General features: G+C 44.1%; 1 protein-coding gene across 3 annotated transcripts in view; it reads right to left on the bottom strand.

The window, feature by feature from the left end:
* Window positions 1-14497, bottom strand: part of TNFAIP8 (TNF alpha induced protein 8) — a 117774-nt gene extending 103277 nt beyond the window's left edge. For 2 of the 3 annotated variants that reach the window (XM_071209655.1, XM_023584436.3), the window contains exon 1: window positions 14222-14497. Coding sequence is in view for 1 of the 3 variants with exons in the window: in XM_004477700.5 (XP_004477757.1) it covers window position 14222 (1 nt within the window). In the remaining 2 variants the exon portion in view is untranslated. The remainder of the gene's footprint in view (window positions 1-14221) is intronic. The other variant, XM_004477700.5, reaches the window with a different exon arrangement.
* Between the last annotated feature and the right edge of the window lie 3764 nt (window positions 14498-18261).

The raw sequence follows: 18261 nt of genomic DNA, 5'->3' as shown, positions 1-18261 counted from the left end.
ATTTTATATCCAGCAAAACTGACCTTTAATTATAAAAGTCACAGACAACGAATTCTCAAGAAATTAGGAAATATTGTTCTCATGAGCCCTTCTTTTTTTTTTTTTTAAAGATTTATTTATTTATTTCTCTCCCCTTCCCTGCCACACCCCGGGGGTCTGTTCTCTGTGTCTATTTGCTGCGTCTTCTTTGTCCGCTTCTGTTGTTGTCAGCGGCATGGGAATCTGTGTTTCTTTTTGTTGCATCATCTTGTTGCGTCAGCTCTCCGTGTGTGCGGCGCCATTCCTGGGCAGGCTGCACTTTCTTTCGCGCTGGGTGGCTCTCCTTACGGGGCGCACTCCTTGCGCGTGGAGTTCCCCTATGCGGGGGACACCCCTACGTGGTGCGGCACTCCTTGCGTGCATCGGCACTGCGCATGGACCAGCTGCACATGGGTCAAGGAGGCCCGGGGTTTGAACCGCGGACCTCCCATGTGGTAGACGGACGCCCTAACCACTGAGCCAAAGTCCGTTTCCTCATGAGCCCTTCTTAAGGAATCTACTAGAAAAAGAGCTTCAGACAAACAAAATATCTAGAGACACTCATATAAGGACTGGTACTAAGCATGACATATAAAATTACTTGTAGAAATAAGACAAAGCAAGCATTAAAAGGGAGATATTGTGGTATTAGTATATAATTGCTATATGATCTGACAATGTAGATAGAGTATAACCATAAAAAAATTGAGAATGAAAACAGCATATGCCAAGTAAATTTTTTTGCTATTTTCAGTAATCATAGCTGGTGACAGTTGTATTTATGTTACCTGGGGATTACTATATGTGTACTATGGGGCAATCAAATGGGTAATTTTGGCATATTCTAATTCTACTTAGCCTGTGACTAAAGAACTAGGATTCTAAAGTGTGGAAGACAGGACCTAAGAGTGTAATACAAAGAGGTTAAACAAAAACCTTGATGTCTTGAATTAGAATTGGAAATACCAATATGAACTCACAAAGTATTTTATCTCCATGTTTGTATGTTTGTATGTCAATGGATATGAATTTCCCAGCTCTGACAGGTGAAAAAACCTGGAAACAATGAGTCAGCATCCATAGTGCCTGAACTGTGATCTGGAAATACTGTTTCTCACTAAGGGAAACCAGGGATTCTTGGAGAAACAGCTGATTCCAGGTCTAGGGCAGGACATGAACAAGACAAGCTGAATCATCTTGACATACCAGACAGCATGAAGCTATCAAAGATTATTAAGATCATGTCACAATGACTCAGGAGCCAACTATTACAGAAGAGTCTCCCACTGGTCAAAGATGGAATGGGTTGAGTCTCAGTAAGAATAAAAATTTCAATGGATTGAAACCCAACAAATATACTTAAATATGTGTTATTTATAGTATTAAAAAACAACCTAATGGTCACCTGAGAATAAGAAACCAATTCTTGAGAACTGGGTAAATCAAAGGAAAGAATCAAGCATTTATCCTACTCTTTCCCTATTAACTGGGTAATCAAATAACAGACTGAAGGGAAATGTGTCCTCAAGACATGATTCCTGCTAATAAATAAAAATGACAGAATATCACCATTCGGCAATCCCCAACAAATTAACAGATCTAGTCATTGAGGAGCAACATTTGCTAACATCAAAATAGAGTTGAAAACGCAGACACCATGTGCCTCCCAGTGAAAGAATACAACCACATCTCTAGTCTTACCAAAGGGGTCAAACCTGAGTCTGATCAAGTTTCTGTATCCTGAGGCAGGAACCAGAAGGCAAAGAAACAAGTGACCTGCTGCATGAGTGTGTATCTTTCTTGTTATCAAGACTGTGGGAAACTCTACAGCTCAAACAGGCCAGGTTCTTCAACAAACAAATTATTTTTAAATGGTGGTGGAAAGGGAATCTGTAGGTTTAAGGAATCTTAAAAGACATATTAAGTTTTTTAAAAATGGGCAAAACTAAACTACAGTGCATTAGGATGCTCACATGGATGATAAAACCACAAAGAGGTGCAAAGAAGTGCTTACTATAAATGCAGGATGGTGGTTACTTTTGGAGGGACAGAGGGGAATGTGACTGGGGCAGGGCATACAAAGGCACCTTTGAGGTGTCCAGCTAATTTCTATTTCCTAACTTGAGTGATGATTACAAGGGTGTTTGCCTAACAGTAATTCTGTAAGTTGTACAATTGCTTTGTGCTTTCTTTTGGTATTCATGTTTTATTTTACAATAAAAAGGTAATAAAAAAAAAAGGAATTAAGAAATTTTAGGTGTTAAGAAAATCTGCCGGGAAGAGGACTTGCCCCAGTGGTTAGGGCATCCGTCTACCACATGGGAGGTCCGCAGTTCAAACCCTGAGCCTCCTTAACCCGTGTGCAGCTGGCCCATGCACAGTGCTGATGCACACAAGGAGTGCCCTGCCACGCAGGGGTGTCCCCGGGTAGGGGAGCCCCACGCTCAAGGAGTGCGCCCTGTAAGGAGAGCCACCCAGCGCAAAAGAAAGTGCAGCCTGCCCAGGAATGGTGCCTCGCACATGGAGAGCTGACACAAGGTGACGCAACGAAAAGAAATACAGATTCCCGTGCCGCTGACAACAGAAAGCGGACAAAGAAGAAGCAGTAAATAGACACAGAGAACAGACAACTGGGGGGGGGGGGGAGAGGAGAGAAAATAAATAAATAAATCTTTTTAAAAAATTAAAATTAAAAAATAAGGAAGAAGATCTAGGCATGTCAGCATAGCAATGTCAAATGAATGGAAAGGAATGTGAGGTGTACAGGGTAAAGGGTCAATCAGCCAGAAACCTGTTATGTTTCAATGAACATTTCATTTCAAGGTAATTTCATCTATGCTACTGTGACCAAAATATGCAGTATTATTTTTAAAACATATAACAAATAACATGCTTCAAAATATCCCAAGGACAATCTTGATTCCAAATGACCTCTTGGATGTCTATTGGAATCACAAAGAGCTGCGAGGTTGCCACAGACATGAGATTAAGCACTTGATTCAAAGTTGTAACATTCAACATACCGACCTAGGGCAGCTTCAAGGTCCTGGAATTGGGCATGGAATTAACACTCCTTCCTCACTAGTTCTTAGTTTCCAAGGATTGCTGTAACCAAGTACCATAGACTAGACGGCTTAACAGAAACTTACTTTCTCACAGTGCTGGAAGTTAGACGTCTAAATCAAGGTGTTGCCAAGGCCATGCTCCCTCAGAAACCTGGAGGGGAAAATCCTTCCTTGCCTCTTCCTAGCTTCCAGTGTTTGCTGGCAATCCTTGGCGTTCCTTGGCTTGCAGCTGCAGCACTTCAATCTCTGCCTCCATTGTCACATAGCATTCTTCCCTCTGTGTCTGCGTGTCTAAGTGTTCAAATTTCTCCTTATAAAATGTCAGTCATATCAGAATAGGGCTCACCTTAATGTGGTTTGGCTTTATCTTAACTAATCACATCTTCAAAGATCCTATTTCCAGGTAGGGTCACAGTCACAGGACCAGGGGTTAGGACCTGAACACATCTTTTCGGGGGACACAAGTTAACCCATTACACTCTCCTGCCAAACTCTCTATGCAAGTTAATAGCAGCAGTAGATTAAAAAACAAATATAGGGAAGCAGATTTGGCTCAACAGATAGAGCGTCCACCTACCACATGGGAGGTCCGAGGTTCAAATCCTGGGCCTCCTGACCCATGTGATGAATTGGCCCACGTGCAGTGCTGATGCACGCAAGGAGTGCCATGCTACGCAGGGGTGTTCCTGCATAGGGGAGCCCCATGCACAAGAAATGCGCCCCGTAAGGAGAGCCATCCAGTGTTAAAAAAGTGCAGCCTGCCCAGGAATGGCACCGCACGCACGGATTGCTGATGCAGCAAGATGACGCAAAAAAAAGAGACACAGATTCCCAGCGCTGCTGACAAGAATGCAAGTGGACACAGAAGAACACGCAGTGAATGGACACAGAGAGCAGACAACTGGAGGGGGGGGGAGAGAAATAAAATAAAAATAATCTTTAAAAAAATAACATATATATATATATTTTTTAAGATTATATATATATATATATATATATATATATATATATAGGGAGTTCCAGCAGGATCGGACAGGGTCAGCTTAGTTGGTGCTGGAGTTAGTAGGTGTACATCCAAGAGACTTGAATCTCTGGACTATCCATGTGCCAGCTGGGTCCTGAGCTTCAGCAGAGATGTGACACCTACTCTCCAGTTCACTGGACTCACCCAGGACAATCAACAAGGAGGTGAGGATGGACAACCACTTTACCGAGGAACTGAGAGGGTCTACAACTGCAACAAGAGAGTCCCATCCACCAGCTGTATGGGAGTGAAACCCCCTCTCAGTTGGAGGTGGAGTGGACATCACCATCCCAGAATCCTGAGGATTGGGGAATGAACCACGGACTAGAGTGGACTTACTGGTTTTCTACTATGGACTTATTGTCATTCTAGCGATGGAAGAAATTATATCATTGATATGGAGGCAGTGATTACTGGAGGTTCTGAGGTCAGGAAGAGGGAAAACAGGTGTAATATGGGGGCATTTTTGGAACTTGGGAGTTGTCCTGAATGTTTTGGGGACAGATATAGCCCATTGCATATCTTGCCATAGCCTACTGAATTGGGTGGGAAAGCATGTAAACTACAATGTAAACTATAATCCATGCCTAGTGGCAATGTTCCAAAATGTGTTCATCAATTGCAATGAATGTACTACATTAATGCAGGATGTTGTTAATGTGAGTAAATGTGGGCAGTGTGGGGAGCAGGGCATATGGGAATCCCGTATATTTTTTATGTAACATTTATGTAATCCAAGTATCTTTTAAAATACAAATTAAAAAAATATATATATATATATAAACACACAAAACAATTTTTCCCTTTAAGTAACCTTAATTCTATATGAATTTCCAAGTACAAGGCAGCAGTTAAACTGCTTTAGGAAAATGTTTCTGGAACTAAATGAGGAAATACAGGCACCCAGCATGGGAGGAGCTACTTCTGAGCTGTGAGCAAGGGGTCTTAGAGCAGCAGTTCTGTTGCATTCCTGTCATCAAAGCCACAACACAAGAACAGCACAATCACACTGATCTATCAAGGCCAACTCCCAGCTGCCCAAGCATCCTGCAGGGAGCAGTCTCTGCACAATGACCATTAAGAAATTGTCTAGGCTTTCACAGAATTTGCCCCACGCAAAAACTCTATAAATTGGGCACAAATTTGTCATCCCACAGATTGGTAATGTGCTGCATGAGACAATAATGAAGGACATATTTCTTTGGGTTAATATTTTCTAACTACATCCCAATATAGAAATAGGAGATCGTTGTCATTTCTCAATTTGGGAAGTGCAGCTCCATTGATTGTGAACCTCCAGACCTTAATTTTCACCTTGGAATGTGAACTATATCTGAAATAAACTTGAAATTTTGATGCAATCTGCAGATGGAAATAGGTCTATGAACAACCCACTGTAGGATGCAGTTCCACAGACTCTTTGTCTCACCCTACAGAGGAGACTGATGGTCACCAGCTGAGTGCATGCCAGGTGCAGGTGGTTCATCTTTCCACTAATAAAAAAAAGTGTGTGTGGGGGGGCAGGGAGAATAAAACAGGGACATAGACTATGTAGTGAAAACTGACCGATTAGAGAGCTAACAGCATTTGAGAGTTCACAGAAAATGAGGGAGCTTCGCAGCATTTGATTAAGGGATAACAGCCTATAGCAGTTCAGTGCAATGTATGGGAGACAGCTGAACTGCCTGAGTGTGAATCCCAGCACTGCCAGGCAACTACCAGTGTGACTCTGGCAGATTATTTAACCTCCCTAAGTCTCAGTTCCATATGTAAATAAGGATTAACAATAGTGCCTTTCTCAGAGGACCATTATGAGGATGAAATGAAATTATGCACATAAAGCACTTAGGAAAGGGTCTGGCACATCCTCAGCACTTAATAAACGTTTGCCATGATTATTATTATTGTTGTGATTGTGAACATTTTCAGAAAAACAAAGAACTCTCCATTTGATAGAAATCTTTCAGGTTTGAATGCAGGACTCTTTCTCCAAAGTAAATAGAGCTATTTTTATACATCCAAGATCCTTAATATCAGAAATCACTGCTAGCAAGAATTAAACACATGTGATTTTCAATACTTTCCATCATTGTGTCCCCCCGACACACACACTATTCATTATCAGTGATTAGTTTCAATCCCAAAAGAACCTGGGATTATTATCATCAGTAAGTTATAGCCTTAGCCGGGCAGCTTCTAGAGTATGGCACAAATGCATGTGGCAGATGCGACTGTTTGTCTACCCAATAACCATTTCCCCTTCTCACTTCTTCCCAGTGGCACAGCCAACCTCCCACAATAGAGGCTGTCTGTACCCACTGCTCACTTTCACAGCTTCCCTTGCATCTGTGCCTCAGTTCTAGCCAATGAGGTATAAGGAGGCTTTGGGGAAATTTTTACCCCTGATGAGAAGAGAGAGACAATACATGAGAACCTTATCACTGCCCTCCCTGTGTCCCACCCTCTCTGTGTTCCCTGACATACGCATACACTTTCTGCCTTTGAGTGAGACTGGGAGAAGTATGTGATACCCTGAGCTGAGAAAGCCATTTTCTGCCAATGAGGTGGCAAGTCTGCAGAAAAAGTGCAACATGCTAAGGATGGAGGAGATATTCAGAATAGAAAGAACCTGGGTTTCTGATGACATTGACTGAGTCACTGATCCAACTCTGTATCTGTCAACCCCAGACCATCCTTCATGTAAGATAATTTACTATTGAATTTAATGTTCAAATTGCTGTTAGTTGGGCATTTTCTTAACAGCCTAATGCAATCTGACATAGTATACTACTGTCATGAACATACAAACATAAGGGTATTCAGAAAAGCAAGCAAAGGGTAAAATTAGGGACATGCTTGTAGGGAACTCAGAGGCAAGTATACCAGGAAGACTGGGATGGTTAATTCTCTCTGCCCTTGCCATCTCTCTCCACTGCCCAGCCTCCTCCATCTGCCCCAGTTTCCAAATTGTGAGGCTGGAAGGCCATGCTGTGCTGTTCTCTGGGGCAGCAAACCTGGAGGATGACTAGCTAGGGAGGAAGGATCAAGAAAAAACTCAAATTAGTTCATTTTCATATTTATTGACCCCTGATTAAATATTTAAGTCTAGAGGGAAAAAATAGAGGCTCTACTAAATTTAATACTATCTATCCTCAGTAGCAGGCCTTTATTATTCATAATTTCCATGACTCCATTTGTAATGATATATTGAAAACTGACCAGAATTCAGAAATAGGGAAGAAAGTCTCAAGTACTGGTACAACTCAAAGTGAGAAGAAGGGGGAGGAAGAGAAGGGGAAGAGGAAGGGGAAAGAGAAGTGACAGCAAAGATGGCTTCAAAGTAAAAGCAGTCTGTTCCCTTTTCCTGTTGTTTACCACTATGAAATGAGAGGAACCCTCTGAGAACAGAACAGATGCCTCAGGACAGGGGGCTAATCCTAGGGGAGAGAAAACTGAGGACTCCACAACCCAGAGTCTTGGGCCGGCGGCTCTTCCAAACAAGTGCTCCATCCCATATCACTGATTTTCGAGAAAATGTGAGCTCTTCAAGTCAGCCCACACACTCAATTTATGATGTCAGCCCTACCATTCTTCAAAATTTAGATTTTTTTCAACTAATGAAAAAATTTTGCCAGTGTCTTTGTTTCATGGCTTTCAACTCCTGGGTCTATTTGTGGAGCACGACTATTGGTTTTGATTGTTATTTTTTGTTCTTGACCTGGTTGCTTGTCAGCATTTTTCAGTTCAGGGAAAACCTACTTGAGAAACCACTTTGTTATTTCTTAGGGTGGGTACACAGGTGTTCATTTTAATCTTCTTGAAATTAAAGTCATTCTGTACTTTCAGGATATTTGCTCTTTCCACTGCCATAAAAAATCCCACAGATATCTACTGCCTGAGTAACCTTCATTATAGATCAAGACATGAGAAATGGTTTCCCAGGTCAGGGGGTCTCAGTCAGTCACCTGGAGGCCTTGTGAGAAATACAGGTTCCCAGGCCCAGCTTTTGGTGATGCTGGATGGAGTAGATGGGAGCCCAGAAATCTGTACTCCTTATAGGAAGCTTCCCAGGTGAGTCTGACTTGCAGTCAGGCTGGGAGCTACCACCCCAGATGAACTCTAAAATACAGCACACTGGACAAGTCCAAAGTTTCATTTGGCATATCACCTTTGTGGCTGTCAAGATAATCACATTCTCAAACCACCCCACCTGGGCAGTGCCTCTGTGCCGGAAGGTGATAGGCACCACAGGGCAAGGACTACCTGCTTCCTCAGGAGACTCCCTATTTATACATGGTCTCGTACCGTGGCAAGTAATAGTTGCCATTCCTTGCAGGCACTATCAGTCATTCCAGACCATTAAGGAAAGGGACAAAATGGCCAACTATGTGCAGAGACCATCACTGACACTTGGGGAGGCCTGAATTCATTTGCCCCTCCCATGTGCACTCCATGAGTCACTGAGAGCCTATCTGCACTGAGTCAAAAGGAATTCCATCACTAAGTCAATAATGCTCTGCTCTTCTTGGGCAGTGAAAGCAATACTGAATCAGGAACACCTGTCATTTTCCAGAAAGCTTCCTCAGAGAGAGACAAAGAAAAACAAAGGAGACACTTCCTTATCACAAAGAAGTAGACCATTTCTTAAAGGTTTGAGTCACCAAAGTTTGTTCAGGATGTTGCAATCTGTTGCCAAGTTTTCTCCTGCAATTTTTTTTAGGTGGTACCAGGGATTGAACCTGGGACTTCATACATGGGATGCAGGTGCTCAACCACTGTGCTACATCTGCTCCCCCCTGCATTTTTTTTCTCAGAAGGTGGTGGCATTTCTGAGAAGTTTCCTTAATATGTCTGGAGGTGTGTGAGTCTGAGCACAAGTCAGATGAAGAATCCAAGGAGGGAAAATATGAGTACAGTCATGTCTCCACATGCATCCATCACAGGCCCTGCCTCCCTCACCTTTGCTGACAGTCATATGGTAAGAAATTCATTTCTATTTAATAAATAATATTTGGGGGTGGGGAGGAGGAGGCTTGAGCTAAGCCAATTTGGTTTTGAAGGAGTAAGAGCCAAGCTTAAGAGAAGATATTGGCTGGGTGGGCTGTTGCTTACTTTTCTGTTTGTTTCACACATTGGAGAGTGAGCTGTGTGCAAGGCCAAGCACTGCGTTACCAGAAGAGCTTGCAGCAATGGACAACGGTGTGGACAGGCGTGGTTCCTGCCCTCAGCTTACCGGAACTCACACAACTTCCTCTGCGGACTTGCCAGCCTCTGGCAATTTGCAACACCGAGGGCTGCTGAGGCATATCTTGCTCAGTCTGTCTCTGGTTTCATTCATTACCTGATTTAAACATGGGCCTCGAGACGTGAAAGGCCAACCCACAGCTCACAACTTAAATGTGATTGGTCTTTTTAAAAGTTTCCCTTACATAGGTTGCGACTGATTGGATACGGTGGCTCTTCTTCCTGCTCAGACACAAAAAACCCCAATGCCCTGCTAGGGCTCATTTATCTTTAGCAGCAGCAAGATTTCCTTAGTCACATGACCCTGCAGCTGGGAATCATTGAAAATGTTCTATATTCACCCCATTCTCTGGGCTCCTCTGGCATAGAGTTCATGCTAAAAGCACATATGGTTCAAGTTACTACTCTGCCCCTCTACTCCTCTATGACCCAGTACAAACACCACCCTCTTGAAATGAGACCTATTTGGCCAACCCAATAAAGTCTACCACTTACGAGGTACCTTTCGCACTTTGGAAAATACGAGAGGAGCATTTCTGGTTTACCACACAACAACCCTATAATGTAAATACTATCCCTGGGTTTTATGTGAGAAAACAGGTTCAGAGAGTTTAAACAGATTATCCAAAATCACACAACCCGTGGTGGCTGAGACCAGAGCAGCTGATTCTAGCTAACGCCATTCTGGGGAAGTGGACTTGGCCCAATGGATAGGGCTTCCGTCTACCACACGGGAGATCCACAGTCCAAACCTGGGCCTCCCTGACCCATGTGGAGCTGGCCCATGCACAGTGCTGATGCGCGCAAGGGGTGTCCCCCGGGTAGGGGTGTTCCCCGCGTAGGGGAGCCCCATGCACAAGGAGTGCACCCCGTTAAGGAGAGCCGCCCAGAGCGAAAGAAAGTGCAGCCTGCCCAGGAATGACGCCGCAGACACGGAGAGCTGACACAATAAGATGACACAACAAAAAGAAACACAGATTCCTGTGCCTCTGATAAGGATAGAAGCAGTCACAGAAGAACACATAGCGAGTGGACACAGAAAGCAGACAACTGGGGGGGCAGGGGAGAAATAAATCTTAAAAAAAAAAAGTCATTCTGAACCAGCCCAACTTGCCTAGACTAAAAGTCATCTTTATTCCCAATGGTGAAAATTCTACAAGTAGAGTATAGAATTTAATTCCATTCTGTTATTAAAGAACACTGACCCAGATTTGTTTACAAGTTACCATGGAGTGTTCCACAGGGGGCCCTTTTCTGTACCTCTTTTTATTTTTTGGTGGGGAGAAGCTGTATGCCTAGATCCCAGCCACCTTGAGAAAAATATTACACATTGGTCTACAGTAGAGCAAACCTAGGAAAACAACCTTGTGGATGCCTATCCAAATAAAATCCGATGAAATTAGGTTTATTGTGGTTCCACCACTAGTTATTTAGAACAGACGTGATAAAAAATGTATTTATCTCAGTTTCTTATAATAATTTTGAAAATGTTCCTACCCATGGACCTAAGAAAGAAACTTTCCTTTCGTTTATGAAAGACAGGAGAATTATGAATCCATTTTGCCACTATCAGCTTACCTTCAGGGACCCCTTCTTACTGTCAGACATTGTTCCACAAGTTACCCAACCTCTCAGATCAAGACCTGTGTGTCAGCATGAAAGGGTAGTGCGGTGCCAGGTACAAAGTAGGAGCTTAATAAATGCCTGAATGAATGCCTTCTGTAAGTCAGGCTGAGGCAATACTCCTCCAAACTTGCATTAACAGCAAACGTTATGGTCTGGGTGGTTTCAAAGGTGACTCTGGACTCTGATATTCTATAATTATCTGCACTCCACTTGCAGCTCATTTCTTACTTTTTGGGCCAAAATGTAGACTGAAAACTAACTGGATAGTATCTGACTTCACTGACATTTTGCACCAAGTTTCTCTGATCTTTCTCAAACCCCCAACATCAGTCATTTTCAGCTATTGAGAAGCACCACTGATGACAAAGTTTAGAAACTGCAGTAGGCTCAGCCCCCTCTCATCAAAGCCAGAAACCAGAGAGCGTGAAGTAAACCCTCAGCGACAGAGAATAAAAAATGTGGGGGTGTTAAAAGCTCCTTTTCTGTGTCTGTCGAGTTTTTACTGTGTACATTTAGCATGAGATGCAGGATGTGGGCAGCACGGGGAAGGGGTGAGGTGATAAAAGTTAATTCTGGCAGAGTACATCCTTCCCAGAATTTATGTATCAGAACCAGAGCTCTCTGAGAACACCAAAACAGGGTAAATCATCCTTTTTTTTAAAATCCCATTTGTCTCCTGTCATGTCCTTCATTGCCAAAATCAGTGGCTCCAGTACTGTGGTTGCAATAATGCCCCCTTTGCTCAATCACATTAGCAGTCTCTGAAAAAACACGTGGCCCTTATTTTTTATGCTGTTCCTCCCCTTCTTCTTAGAAGCACCCCATGTTCATTTCCATTAACTTTTATCAGGCAAAAAATGGAGGGAGTGGGGAAAGAACTATTCCTCCCCATGTGGAGCAAAGCTCCCTTCTGATTGAGAATGAAATCTCCAAGGAAGTGTGTTGCTTCCAAGTCTGGCTATCCCAAACAGAAAAGGATTGACCAAATCAGTTAACTAAAAGCCCTCTGAAGTGTGCAGCACTGTGGCAGATTCAGCTTCAAAGATAACGTATTTGGATTTCCCCAAGTCATAAACCATCTAGAAATCCACCCCACCCCCAACCGCAGTATTTCCTAATGAGTACTGTTTGGATGCAATCGTTTCTCTCCACACACCCTTTCCTCCAATTTCAACAGAATGAAGAATTGCAGAGAACAGGCCTCGTAAAATACTCTGTTCCTAGCCCTTGCAGTATATTCACTCCCAATTCCTGACATTATGTTTGAGATCCCAGAAAAGGCAGTCTTCATAATGCCTCACAACCCAAATGAAGAAGACTATGTCAGAAATAATGGGATCAGAAACAGAAAATTAAGAGACAGTAAAGATAAGATTTTCCAGTTCACAAAAGGATTTTCCAGTCCTTTTCTTGTTAAATTTTAAAATGCTAGAAGAGAAGGCCTATACATTAAAAGTCTCCCTCAAAGAAAATTGTTAAAAGGCCCCGGATCACTACTATTTTAGGGGAACCTTCCTATATCCAATGATTGACAAATGATTCTCAATCACCAGGTAATCTATATGAATATAGTGACTTATAAAGTCTACATCTACCAATGCAAATAGCTTAACACAAAGCAGTCGGCATCTAGCTATGTGAATTTTACAGGGAATTAAATGGTATACCAATACCTTAAACTTCACTCAAATTACACATTAAAAACTCAACAGGGCAGGGAACAAGTAGTGTGTATAGAGAGGGACAGACAATCCAAAAAACTATATTAACAATAACTTACTGGTTTAACTCCCCATATCAGATCTAATTAGGTGGCAAATAAATGTTTCCAGGTGTTTAATTAAGTGTGATAATTATTTCTTTCCTTAAAGGGAGATGGAGTCATATGTTTACATTGCAAAGCATGTTTCCTTAGTTAAAACAGTGTGGAAACACTTTTGTGTAACACAGGATTCAAACCAGGATAAAAATACCTGCTGCGATAAGCAGCACTTAAAAGTGACTTATCAATTCTTTCATATGCCAATGCACAATGGCATCTGAGACTGCCCTGCTCTGCTTCTTTCCTTTAGTCAGGCAACGATGTTATCCCTACACCTCAACAAGTAACTTCTACTCAAAATGTCCTTAACCTCCTAGCAGCTCTTAAATGGACTCTTATCAAGGAAGTGGGAAAATTTTATGGGTATCACAACTTTTATAACAAGAATGTAGAATAAACTGAGATGTTCAAGAATTCAGAGACTCAGAACTGGAAGGGATCTTGGGAATCTGAGAATCATTTTATAGATGAAGAAAACCACTTTATAGATGGACTAAAGTATAGTACTGCTGCTATAATAGCAAAGCTATCTATTATTTTTAAATGTATAAATATGCCCTGCATTGAGTGAGTACTGATCCCCAATAAAAATAATATATGGAGTGGTGGAAATATCAGCCTTAAGCAACCCATGGATTTTGTTGTTATAATCCTGGGCACTCTAATGTACCAGTTCTTCCACAATTCCACTCAGGGTACTGTGCTTATTACCTAGTACTGTGTCTTAGGAAATCGGCTGACTTTAAAATATGGTGTCACTGAATCAATAAACATCTTTTAGGTGCCCAAGCCTGGTTGGTCAACCTGGTCTTGAAGTGCCTATCAGCCTCAGTCGCCGGAGGTGGAAGAAGTCTGGGCGCTCCCTCACGCGCACTCCCACCCTAACCCCAACTCCCCCACCCCCACCCTCCACCCCACGTACAACTTTCTTCTCCGAAGGAAGTCTCCACTGAATAATCTCAAAGCAAAACTCCGGTCCCTGCCCGTTTTACAATGCAGGGGTGGATTACAATCTCAGGCCAGCATCGCGGTCTGCAATCTGGGGCATCCTGATAACCTGGGCAGTCCTCTGCCAGCATGTGCGGTTACCAGGAGGGCGTGACACATGGAGGGGGCCGCGTCTACAGAGGAAGGAAGAAAATGGAGAGGGGGGCGCAGAGCAGGAGGAGATTAAGGGGTAGGCAGGAGTCGGTTAGGGCTTTCAGATGGGGATCTTGGATCCTCACCGAGACGCAGGATCTCGTAAAACTCCCGAAAGTTTCCAAAGCCACGCGTGCGCGGACGCACACACACACAAGCACCCACATACAATCACTACCCAAACTTTCGGTAAGCGGGAAGGTCTCCGGTAGCAGCCGTCAGCCAGAAGCGGGGAGAACGGCTTGGGTGTGCACCGGACCGGCACGCCCTGGAGGCACTTACTCGGAGGAGGGGGCGCGGTGGCGCCGGGACACCGGGAGGCTTGCTGGGCGGTCTGGTGGTGAAGAGTCCCCTCGCTCGCTGGCGCCCTCAGACCTTTCAGCGGAGCGCAGGCCCGGGCGAGCGGGAGAGGAGGAGCCTGAGGCCGGGAGGGACCTAGAAGGAGGAGCCAGGAAGCCAAGGGTGGAGCGGGACGCGGAGGAGAAGCCTAACGGCTGGAGGCAGGACAGGGAGGAGGAACCAAGAGGCCCAGGCGGGGAGCGAAGGAGGCCGGAGGCCGGGCCTGCGTAGCGGGGAGGAGCCAAGAGCCAGGTAGGAAGGAGGAGCCAGAAGGCTGGAGGCGGGCAGGGAGGAGGAGCCAGGGGCCCGGGGGCGGGAAGTTGGCGGCGGAACTCGAAGGGGCCCCGGGGGAGCGGGCGCTGGGCGGCGGTTGGGCTAAGGGTGGAACGCGAAACCCAGCGCGCTGGGCGCCTACGCGCAGCGCGCGGCCGGTCTGGAAAGGGGCAGCGGTGGCCTCACGTGCTGCAAGTTCGCGAAACGCCGCGGCGGGGCAGAGCAGCAGCGGGCCGGTCTTGACGCCCGGGCACGGTCTCTTCGCATCATCCAGCTCTAGCGGTCAGGAGTGATTAGTGCGCGGCGGGAAGCACAACAGGGAGTTGGAGCCCCACCGCCAGGCCCAGACCTCGGGGTTGATGAGCCAGGATCGTCTTGAGAGATAGGCACGGAAGCTGGGCTTTCCATTTCTTCATTTGTAAGAAATGAGAATAAGAATTCCAATGTATGTCAAAGTTAAATGAAGTCATGAAGTCATGCGCGTTTGCACTGTGCCTGGCACCCAAGTACGCACAAATGTTAGCATCTTTTGCCATTATTCTTGATTATTGTTAATATCTGTGAGAACCCCTAAATTCCGCTTGCTCTTAACAGTTTTTGTTTGTCTGTTGTTGTCTGCTCGCTTTGTTTTTACTTTACACCTCTGTTGTCCTCAAGTCTACCCGGCAATATCTGTCGTGCTTGCAGTTTCGGATTTCCATTGGAGATGGGTGCTGGAGCTTTCTCTTCAGCGCTCCATCTGCTCCTTGTAGAGCCAAAGGTGGCCAATCTGATTTCACCCACCCTCATGGACTTCACTATGGCTGCCTCTGGCTGCAGACCCAGTGGTTTGCCTTCTTTAGGAAACTCGGGAGAGACCACCAAGATGGCGCGGAATCTGATCCTATCTTCTGCCAAGGGACCTAATCGGATATAGCCATTCTCAAGGAGGAGGGTGCTGGGCCTTGGTGGAAGCATGATGAATCCATCCATACCATAAGCATTTAGTAAGCAATCACCACGTGAAGGCTCTGTAAGGGGCTCTGGGAATATTATAATATTAGCTAAAACTTAATATGTGTTGGACACTGTTCTAATCTTCACAACAATCTATGATGTAAAAGCTCTAACTACCCCAAACTTACAGAGTGAAAGAGAAGCATAGGGAAGTTAAGTAACCTGCAGAAGGCTACACATCTAGAAAGTGGCAGAATCTGATTGAGAGATAGGCAAGCAAACTGCCTGATAGGTAAAATGTATAAAATCACAACATTTGGGAGCATACACAAGGTACATAGGTGTTTAGAGGAGGACACTGACATGTAGTTATAGCCATGCAGTGGGGGAATCACAGAAAACTTCCTGGAGAAGGTGAAGTCTGAGAGGGATTGCCCTTTATAAAGGCAGTTAAAGTTGGGAAAGGGCACAGTATGTAAACATTTTCCAGCATGAAGTGTCTAGAAAGACGTGACAAGATGGCTAGAACAATGGAACAGGACTAAATCCAAAGGCTTTCTTCCTATAGTAGGTAAAGAGCAGTTAGTTGACCCTGAGGGTTGGTAGAAAGCCTAAGGGATTTTAAGCATGGGAGACACATCAAATGTTATAGAAAGATTAATCTGGAAACAGCATAAAGGATGTCAGAGCCAGGGAAATTGCTTAAGAAATTAAAATATGTAAGGGTGAGATGCTGTGATAAACAGGATAATAACCCCCACCCCTAAAGATAACCATGCTTTAATTCCCAGAAACTGTGAATATGATACCCCACATGACAAAAAAGAGATTTAATAGGATTAAGGTTAAGGACCTTGAGATGGGGCAAGTACCTTGAGTTATTTGGATGGGCTCAATTTAATCACTTAAATCCTTAAGAGAGGAGGAAGAAGCAGAAGAGTGCATCAGAGACACTTAAACATGACTGTTCTGGATGTGAAGACAGAGGAAACAGATGATGAGCCATTAGATGGTGGGAATGGCCCTCAACTGACAACCAGCTAGAAAACGGACCTCATCCTACAACACAAGGAATTGAATTCTGCCAACAATCAAAATAAGCAAGGAAAAAAGCTTCCAGAGAGGAACTCAGCCCTTCTGACACAGATTTTAACCTAGTGAGACCTGTATTGGACTTCTTATCTATAGAATTGTAAAATAATAAATTTGTGATGTTTTAAGACACTAAATTTGTAGTAATTTGTTACAACACCAATAGGAAAGCAATATAGAGGCTGGGAGTCTGAATTACTTGGAAAAAAGATAGCTTCAAGACTCACACAGGCCATGGATATTGATGTCCATGGAGGGCAAGGGAAAGAGAATCATCTAGGTCAATTTATAGGGTGTCTGGATTGGCAGACTAGTCATTGGGGTGCGGCTCATGGAGGGTGGGGAACAGAGATACTGTGTAAATACCTCTGGAGTCTACAATGATGCAACTAAATTAGTATGAAAGGGTTAATACACACTCAGCCTCCCTCACCACAAAGAATTAGGAACAATCCCTCAAGGGCTTGTGGTGGGCAGTATTATTCACCACCGCCATCTGAAAGCCAGTGTTCTGGATCAACCCTGCATAAGCTGTGTGATGGTTTGGCTAATGTGTCAACTCAGCCAGGTAATTGTACCCAGTTGTTTGTTTAAGCAAGCACTGGGCTAATTGTAATACAATGACATTTATGGACTTTAGTCATCTGTGAGTTTACAACCTAGATGACTGATTATATCTACATCAACCAGGGAGATTGCTGTCAGCAGTGAGTGACATTTTATCCAATCAGTTGAATGTCTTAAAAGGCAAAGTGATTGCAGCATTCAGAGGGAATTTCCCAGCTCCTCTTTGGACAGCCAACATCTCCTGGGAGCTCATCAAGGACCTATATCGGAACCACAGATTTGCAACCTGCCTGCAGAATCTGGACTTGTGCATCCCCATGTTCAAAAGAGAGAATTTTATAAAATCTCATACTATTTACAGTTATGGCCTGTTGATTCTGTTTTCTAAAAAAGCCCTGACCAATACAGATTAGTACCAAGAGTGGGGTTCTTGAGGAAGAGAGTTTTAAACATGGGGTTTCTGAAGTGTTCTGGGAGTTTTGCAATAGGCTATCTACTATAATTGGACTCAAGACTACTAATGAGGGAAGCAGATTTGGCTCAACAGATAGAGCATCCACCTACCACATGGGAGGTCCAGGGTTCAAACCCATGGCCTCCTGACCCATGTGGTGAGCTGCCCCACACACAGTGCTGTGCCACGTAGGGTTGTCCCCCATGTAGGGGAGCCCCACGTGCAAGGAGTGCACCCCATAAGGAGAGCTGCCCTGCATGAAAAAAGTGCAGCCTACCCAGAAATGGTGCCGCACACACGGAGAGCTGATGCAGCAAGATGACACAACAAAAAGAGACACAGATTCCCAGTGCCGCTGACAAGAATACCAGCGGACACAGAAGAACATGCAGTGAATGGACACAGACAACTGGGGAGGGGGGGAAGGGGAGAGAAATAAATTTTTAAAAATTTAAAAAGACTACTAATGATTCCCTTGCTAATAATGAAGATGCCACTAACAATCCACGGTGTGAGTTGGCAAAGGAGATATGCAAAATATCATCACTGAATTCCCCCACTGCCATGCTTACAGGAGGCAAGGATCTGCGTGGGAGTGTTTTCAACACATTAACAGAGTTTTGTGTAGTCAAAAGATACAATGATGTTGGCTGGCTCCTCC

This window comes from Dasypus novemcinctus, chromosome 2 (genome assembly GCF_030445035.2).
Source record: "Dasypus novemcinctus isolate mDasNov1 chromosome 2, mDasNov1.1.hap2, whole genome shotgun sequence".
NCBI lineage: Eukaryota > Metazoa > Chordata > Mammalia > Cingulata > Dasypodidae > Dasypus > Dasypus novemcinctus.
The sequence above is the reverse complement of the archived record's forward strand: the minus strand, read 5'-3'. Positions and strand labels throughout refer to the sequence as shown.